This window comes from Lactuca virosa, chromosome 8, assembly GCF_052849685.1.
Source record: "Lactuca virosa cultivar CGN04683 chromosome 8, Lactuca_virosa_CGN04683_v6, whole genome shotgun sequence".
Classification (NCBI taxonomy): Eukaryota; Viridiplantae; Streptophyta; class Magnoliopsida; order Asterales; family Asteraceae; genus Lactuca; species Lactuca virosa.
Genome location: NC_136433.1, coordinates 240,112,278 through 240,121,783, shown reverse-complemented (window position 1 = coordinate 240,121,783; position 9,506 = coordinate 240,112,278). Strand labels below are relative to the sequence as shown.

Below are 9,506 nucleotides of genomic sequence, written 5' to 3'. Positions count from 1 at the left end.
ATTTTGCTTTTTGCTCGGTTTGTTTGGTTTTTGTGGTGATTCATACACCTTATCAATTATTGCTTGTTACTTCAATTGAGCAAACATGTTGTACATCTAAACTCTTGTGGCCTGTTTTGAGCCTTGCGAATGCACTAAGTGTTTTGAATTTAATACGCTAAGTATTGTGAACGGGGAATTTATCCCAATGCCCTAAGCATTTGAGCTTAGTACGTTAAGTTTTGTGAATAGGAAAACTTATCCCAATTCCCTAAGCATTTGGGCTTAATACGCTAAGTATTGCAAAGGAAAAACTTGCTTTTAATACGCTAAGTATTTTAAAGTTAATACACTGAGTATTATAAATGGGAAACTTGCTCTTAATACATTGAGTATTTCAGAGTTAATACACTGAGTATTATAAGTAGGCAACATGTTCTTAATACTCTGAGGGCTATAATTGGTCGAACTTACTACATTAACTAATGTGTGAGTAAGGTTGTCTGTCCAAGCGCCTTGAGTCTTTGGCGTTGGTTTTCTTCTTTGGGCGATCAACCCGGGAGGCATACTAAAAGTGAAACTTCCTTAAATTTCTCACATTCCAGGTCCTTGGAATCTGTCTCCTTTCCATCGTTTCTAACGTGTATGCCCCGTTGCGGCTGGCTTCGACGATCCTATATGGTCCTTCCCAAGCGGGACCTAGCTTGCCCTGTGGTTGAGCCCGACTTGCCTCGTTGCGCCTTAGCATGTAGTCTCCCACTTTAAAAGCTTTATCCTTAACCCTCTGGTTATAGTACTTTTCAACAACGTGTTTGTAGGAAGCCTCCCGGACACTTGATTGTTCGTGACGTTCCTCGAGAAGGTCCAAGTTCATCCTCAAGTCTTCGGAATTGGTTTCCTCTTTAGAGTGAGCCGTTCTCAGCGAGCTCACTGTCAGCTCTACCGGCAGCATTTCCTTTGCGCCACACGTCAGGCTGAATGTAGTTTCTTGTGTGCTCGTTCTCGGTGTCGTCCTGTATGACCATAGTACAGTTGGTAGTTCTTCGTCCCATTTGCCCTTAGCTTTCCCGAGGCACTTCTTGATCTTGGGGGTGTGCTACCGACATAAACCGCTGCGTGATTCCCTTGTCGATGCACCAATCTTTGAATGGGTTTTCGGCGAACTGCAGCCCATTTTCGTTAATGAGTATCTTGGGAATTCCGAATCTGGTCACAATGTTTTTCCAAATGAATTTGATTACTTGCCTCCCTGATATGCATGCCAGTGGTTCGGTCTCTATCCATTTTGTGAAGTAATCTACTTCGACTATTAGGTATTTTACCTTGCCCGGGGCCTCTGGGAATGGTCATACAATGTCTATCCCCCATTGGTAAAATGGACATGGACTGGAGATGTTTGTCAGGGGGGCTGAGGGGTTCACCTGGACTGGGGAATACACATGGCACTCCACACACTTCTTTGTTAACTCCGCCACGTCCTGGTGTGTGGTCGACCAATAGATACCCATGCAGAGTACCTTCCTTCCCAAAGCGTGCACTCCTTCGTGTACGCCTGCCTGACCAGCGTGTGCCACCTGGAGTGCTTCCCTGCCTTTAATCTCGTCTACACACTTTAGCCAAGGTGTCGTAAATTCCTTCCGATATAATTCTCCGTCCACAAGTGTGTACGAGGGCGCTTTAACGCCTACTTTTCTGGCTTCTTCGTGGCTATCTCGTAAAATATTGTGCTGTAAGTATTCGATCAACAGAGTCATCCATGTGTGCCTAACCGCCGTCAAGGTGTTCATATGTCGCTTGTCTATACTTCTCTCTTTGAGCACCTCCACTAGGACCTTTTTGGACAGGTAGTCAAAACATGTCGACGCCAGCTTGCTTAGGACGTCTGCCCTTCTGTTCTCGCTTCTTGGTATCTGCTTGATGATAAACTCTTTGAAGGTTTTGACAAGCTTCTGTACTATCTTGACATACTTCTCCATCCTTTTATCTTTTGTTTCGAAGCTTCCGTTGATTTGGTTGGCGGCCAATCTTGAATCTGTCAGGGCCACCACTGCCTCCGCTCCCATTTGTTTGGCCAACCACAGGCCTGCGAGCAAGGCCTCGTACTCTGCTTCATTGTTGGAGGTATGGAAATCAAAACGAAGTCCATACGTGACTTCCTCCCCCTATGGGCTGGTTAGGATTAGGCCCACTCCTGAGCCTTCCCAGCTATACGCATCGTCCGTGTATAGAGACCATCTTCGGATGTCCTTTGGCGGTTTCCCAGCCGCTGGTTTTCCTTCCTGGTTCATGTCCTCCCCTCCCCGGGGATTTCAAGCAGGAAATCTGCGAGCGCCTGCCCTTTGATGCTCGTTCATGGATGGTAGTGTTGGGTTTTGAGCATTCTAACACTCCTATGGTGTACATGCAACCCTATAAACCTTGGATCTATGTTTTCTCTATTATACATGCAAATATTAACTATTCCAAGGTTTCATCCTAACTAGCATATTATGAAGCACCTATACTACAAAGTTCTAGTTAGATGACATACCTTTTGATGTAGTTTGATGTCTTCAAGCTTTAAGAGCTTAGCGCCAATAGTGTGGAAGCCTCAAATGGAATCACAAATCACCAAAACACCTTGGAAGAACTTGAGAGAATATGTATGCACACTAAAATCGGCCCACTCTTATTTTCACACACTTGTGCCAATTTTGTGAGCCAAGGACCCATTTATATATTATGGGGGATTAGGGTTACATCCATCTAAACCCTAATACCCATGACCTTTCATTTACATAGGATCCATGGGTTAAAAGCTCCATGGACCATCCATGAAAGCTTAGCCCAACCTAAATGAACTTGGCCCATTCCATATATATAAGAGTCCCTATTTAATTAGTTCTTTTTGATCACTTAATTAATTCTAAATTAATCCTTGATCAATACTAATTAAATAATATGATTCCATATTAATATATTAGAACTTATAATATATTAATATAAATCATAAATATACTATTCTCAAAAGACTATCCATATAAATTGTGCCGGTGAAGTGCAACCCAAATGGACCATGTCGGGTCGGGTCAAGTACATACCAAATATAGTTATGGACTTAGACATTAATCCAACAGTCTCCCACTTGGATAAGTCTAAAACTATTATTGAGTATGACTTCAAAACCTAACTGACAATCGTAGCTCTTAAAGCCGCTGTCGAACTCTGACCTTGTCAATGACTTCTCCATTAGATAAGGGATCATATATTCCTCCATTCTAGATATCATATGGACTGAGACATGGATTATAATCATTCTCTCTGTCCATTTGTTGTTTCCCGATTTTTCGATTTATGATGACTGACTGATTGAACAAATCAAATCAGTCCTGGCTTGACCAAGCACTCACATGTGTCATCGCTAAATCATCGAGGGGCCCACAGATATCGCTTTTATCCCGAAGGTAAAAGGAATGGATAAACTTCGACTCATATGGCTTGTTCTACTACTTGTTGAATCATACACAAAGGCACGTTTTATAACATCGAGTTACCAAATGCGTTTTCGTGCAATCAATGTACAACCAACTCATAGTAACAACTCATATCTCTAGGTTTGAAGAATATAAGATATTATCGTCTCATGATCACTCGTGATAAAATCCATGAAGTGATTCAAATGAGCGCGGGTTGAATCCAATACTCAGAACTTATGAGCACTCATGAGTGTTGTAGCACCACTTTGTCCACCAACTTGGACCTCTACAAACCAACCCATGACAGTCTTGATTCATATCTACTTCCAACATATGACCGACTGTGGATGGTTTGAATAACTTAATCATTCAGGAAGAGCGACTTAGTTATTCTGGAAGTCAAAACATGCAAAGTGAAACACAAGAATAAATGAATCAAATATGGTATCAAACCCTATGAATATAAATAAACACTTTTATTTATCACCATACTGATTACTCATTATTCATTGTTTCGGTTTTATCAACTTTATACTTGAATTAAAAACACTAGTTGTCCCATGCTCCAAGCATGTACACTATGTTTTTCTTAAACAATAGCTTTGCCATACACCAAGTATGCACTCTATGTTTGTCTATGATCCTTACTTTGTGAAATAAACCAATTGAACATAATTTCAATGATTCTAATTTCACACTCCCAAATCCTTATCGAAAAATGTGAGAATTTCAAATTCCTATCATTTATCGAAATCTGTTTAGATTTTAAACTTATATGCACTGACCCTCCTGTAATGAATATGTACAAAGTCACAAAGACTTGTCAACAGTCATTATAAGGTATTCCAATGGAGATCAACTCCATGGAAACTAAGTCTCATATTCAAAGTACATTGCTTTGGACATGCTTCTTGCAGTAAGTTTTCTAATCTTACACAGATAACTTCCACCTATGGAGACAACTCCATATTCTCATTTTGACTATCACTTCTGAATAAGAGATGCCTCTTTTCAGAATATGTCAATATGGTCCTTCCAAAATTAGCACTATACTTCCAACTGTCCCTGAGCAACCAATCTTTGGTAAACCTCAGATTGTCCTCGACAATTGCTTAATCATTTTAGTCATATCCAATTCTAAACCTTTTCCCTTCTTAATGCCTCTGGGCATTTGGAAAAATTTAGAAATGACAAATATCATAGCACATGCAATCGATCCTGTACCCAAATCAAATGGTACACGATTCATGATGTCTCACATAAAGACATGATTCTAGACCAGTCTTTTGCTACAATATTTTTATTTGCCATGTTTTCAAAATTTGACTATGAAGAGGGATGCCGTAATCATAATCGAATTTTGAGAACGCAATATATAGAATTTCCTTAAGCTGAACCAATCCAACATGAAATTCATATCTATATTCTTGACTAAAGATGATTAAGGTCTCAATCTAAGCCTTTAGAACTGAAATGAAGTATATCCTCTCCCTTAATTATAGCAAAACAACTTTTTCAATCCCTGCAGCCTCACGAATTGAAACTTTTGTTTTCTATAATTAACATTGCTAACTTGCAACACTAACAATAATTATCATGCTCCCACTAACATGATGATTATTAGCATAACACTTATGCTCCCACTAGCTTTGACATGTACTCAGAAATCAGCTGGACTTCTAGAAATCAATAATTTATTGACTTTCTTACCAAAGTTCAGATTTCTGATACGAGATGCTTTGATAAAACTTTATCAAAATCATACACCTTTCCTTAGATAGCATGCATGTGTGTCTAAACAATTTCAGAACTATGAAAAGGGATGCCGTAATCATAGTCTCAATTGTTTAGACCTTTTGCCATCTGCTTCAAATCTACTTGGTGGAAGTGTTTCCTCACCATCATTTTCATGAATCGGAGAGAAACCTTATGACCCTTAGATTTTATGGTGTATGTGTTCTTATCCATGTGAATCGTCAAAACCATAGTCACAAGACAAGGATAATGAAAAATCCAAACTCATATGGACTGAACTTATGCAATCTTAACTTCTTGCCACCTGGCAGTACAGGGCCTGCCATTGCGTCCAAGTTGTTATGCAACCAATTGAGAACTTTCAGAACTCCTATGCAAAGCCAACTTTAACTGGAATGGGCAGATAATATGTCAACACGATAGGTTATAAACCTCAAGTCGTGTGCTAGTGAAGAACCTCAGGTTTTATTCTTGATTAGTTCTTGAAATTATTTTTAGGATCTTTAAGACTCCCACTATCCTCTTGACATATAAGACTATCTTGCCAAATATTCAAGAGATAGTGCGGATTCTTTATCAAGGCAAACACTTCACACAATTGGCCTTAGTTGGTCTTTGTTTTATCCAAAACATCACAACTTACCAATTTCAAATGTACAAGAGTAGGACACTTTTACTCTTACATTTGACAAGTGTTTTAAACCTTTCTTTAAGATATGTCACTCAAGTTACAATCTTGGAGTATGACTCTAAGAATTGTTTTGGAACGAAGTATGACTCATCTTCCTGATCTAACTATTTCAACAATTCATGACTCCTCTTCTTAGTCATAAGAATGCACTAAGATGACCTTTAGAGGACTAATTGTGATATGATTTCTAAATCATTAAGATGATCACAAACATGATACTAAAGTACTCTCCCATCTTTTCAGATATGAGAAACTTTTATCTTTCTGCCTAATTTGATTTTTCCCATTCGTTCTGCCATACATTGAGACTTTTCCAATGTTTCAGAATTATACTTAAACTTGTAAGTATAACCATATTTACTAAACTTTAGTAAATCAAATAGTCTTAACGAGCTTTGTGGTGGACATGACCAGTGCACAAGAATGTGTACTCGATCCCTTTAGTCCTTCACTTGACTCACACATCCATGTGAACAAGTAATTAGTCTTGATTTTCCAATGCTTGAAAGTTCTCATTCATCATACTATTCAACTTGCATGATTCCAAGTTTCGGTCCAATTGAAACTTGGGTGATGAGGAACTTTCCTGATTTGGTAAATTTAGACACTACCACAAATGAAAGAATCAAATCCATTTTCCAATATTGCTGTCAGTGGAATCATATAAGCAACAATTTTCCACAAATGCCATTGTAAGGATACTTCAAATAAATAAAATTAAACAATTTTCTTTTATTTTAAAACTTTGCGGAAAAACTTATCCTTACAATCCACATGGAAAATTGTTGTTATTTATTCCTTAGCAATATATCATAACTTCTTAAGCAACTGCTCAAAATTCTGATGCGATCGAAATCCACCTTCGCGATCAGAATCAGTATATACTTCCTTTAAGATTTCTCTCTATTCTTTGGTTCTTAAAACATCAACATGTGACCCAGTCATATCATGTAATGAGGATCTCATAATAGAACTTAACAGAGTTAGATAATGGGCTCTACCTGATGTAGAGTCAAACTTATTGACTTTAACATCCTTAGGTAAATTTGGCAGCTTTGCAATAAACGCCCCTTCCTTTGGCAAAATAAACATATGGACCCTTTGGTAATGGGACTATCTCAGACTTAGCCTTTCTTTTTACCATTTGGTCAACCAGGTTGACTATGGCCAATCCCTTTCCATTGGGAAGAGAATGCTTTTTCTGGATTTCCAGTGTCACCATTGTCACTGTCCATAAAGTTTTTGGGAAGTTGATCTTCTAATCAAATTTGCTTTACCATCGTTCCAAATCATTGCTGATTCAGCAGCACCAAGCAAATAGATATGATCATTAAGGTTCATGTCATAGTCTGTTTCATAGTAGTCCCAAAGGAACTCACTATGTGACTTAGAAAGTGATTGAACATCCAACTTTCTCAAGACTTTGACACCCAACTCTCCCGGCTTGTCAATATGTGACTTCATCTCTAAGATGTGATCACACATAGACGTTGCTTGCCATTAGGGCTTGAGTGACCTTGAACTTGTGGGTTAGGGAGAATAATTGGAGGAGGTGGAGGAAGAGAAGTATGAGTTCCATGAGCCAAACTCGGGAAGTCATATTCATTAGGAAAGCTTGGTTTGGGAAGATCATTGTTGTCTAAACCAGACATCAACAATGGGAGAAATTCACGTAAAATTGATTTAAGTCCTTAATATAACACCCAATATGATATATTAAGGCTAGGACCCAACAAACTATTTTATAACATGGAAGAGGGATGCCGTAATCCAAGCTATAAAATATTTGAAGGTAGGTGAATGACGATTCACCAATTTCCACCAAGATAAACGAAATGTATTATTAGGTTTTAATTGGTTTTGAAACTCCTAGATTCTTTTGAGATTCATTGAACTTTTCAATGGCATGTTTCAATCTCGAGTGTGCCCTTCAAGTTTTGTGACTGGGATGCCGAGGATCACAAAACAAGGTGTGAAGTAACCATGCAAATATACTTGGTACCCTTAATATTTACCCCTCAATCGATGTGCCGGTTAACCACACACGCTCCAACGATACTATGATAAACATTAAGTTACCCTTTGCCTACCTTGTTAAGTCCAGGTTAGTGTGCCGGTTAACCACACACGCTCCACTAACAGCTTAAACAAAGTGCAAAGTGTAATTTCATGAACTAGCACCTGATTCATATTTTCCTAAGTAACTAAGATTGGGAATTTATAAGTGTTTAGTTACTTAGTATTTATCATTATACTTATAATGAAGGGAGAATTATAGTCCTTGTCCTACCTGTTCGGTTAACGACCCTCCACCGGTCAAGGAAGCGGTGAGTGAGAGTGGACACCCATTAAACTGCCATTTTATAGTCAGTAACCTTATACCCCCCTTATAGACCGGCTTCGTGAATGAGGCCTACTAATGGTAAGACGACTTGCTCTTATACATATATTTATTATTAACTTATAATACTATAAAGTATAAGGGTTGAATTTTAACTTTTAAAATTCTAAGGGCTAACTTGAAAACCTTTGGATTCCATAACTTATGGAGTTAAATACTTGTTTTATGATGAAACTTTTCATGTTCCATAACTTAAGAACAAGTTATGAAATTCTTTAAAACATTAACTCCAAATTTTGTAACTCCATAAAAACTTTAAATCATTTTTTTTTTTAAAAAAAACTTTCATATCCATAACTTATGGAAGTTTCAAAACTCTTAAGATCACAACTTAAAAAAAAACTTTTGAGCTCCAAAATTTTATGACAAAATTTGTAACTCCTTAAAACATTTAGATCAAACTTTTAAAACTAATAAAATAATCATATCATTTTATCTTTTACTAAATTTAACCTAATTCAACTCATATAGCAAATGATTCAAATTTTACAAATAATTAGTTTTTCACAAAAACAAGTAATTATCTTAAAATTTGACAAACGTCATGTTTTTTTTCCCTTTTTTTTTCAACTTGAAAATAAAACATTTGCATCAATATAACAGAAAACAACCCATGGCTCTGATACCACTGTTGGGTTTTGAGCATTCTAACACTCCTATGGTGTACATGCAACCCTATAAACCTTGGATCTATGTTTTCTTTATTATACATGCAAATATTAACTATTCCAAGGTTTCATCCTAACTAGCATATTATGAAGCACCTATACTACAAAGTTCTAGTTACATGACATACCTTTTGATGTAGCTTGATGTCTTCAAGCTTTAAGAGCTTAGCCCCAATAGTGTGGAAGCCTAAAATGGAATCACAAATCACCAAAACACCTTGGAAGAACTTGAGAGAATATGTATGCACACTAAAATCGGCCCACTCTTATTTTCACACACTTGTGCCAATTTTGTGAGCCAAGGACCCCTTTATATATTATGGGGGATTAGGGTTACATCCATGTAAACCCTAATACCCATGACCTTTCATTTACATAGGATCCATGGGTTAAAAGCTCCATGGACCATCCATGAAAGCTTAGCCCAACCTAAATGAACTTGGCCCATTCCATATATATATAAGAGTCCATATTTAATTAGTTCTTTTTGATCACTTAATTAATTCTAAATTAATCATTGATCAATACTAATTAAATAATATGATTCCATATTAATA

General features: G+C 37.4%; 1 protein-coding gene across 1 annotated transcript; it reads right to left on the bottom strand.

The window, feature by feature from the left end:
- Positions 1 to 881: 881 nt before the first annotated feature.
- LOC145131359 (uncharacterized) lies at positions 882 to 2,042 on the bottom strand. Its single transcript, XM_079066055.1, has 2 exons — positions 1,497 to 2,042; positions 882 to 992 (listed from the first exon to the last, which is right to left on the bottom strand). Exons 1-2 carry the CDS (start codon positions 2,040 to 2,042, stop codon positions 882 to 884), a joined length of 657 nt encoding a protein of 218 aa, XP_078922181.1.
- Between the last annotated feature and the right edge of the window lie 7,464 nt (positions 2,043 to 9,506).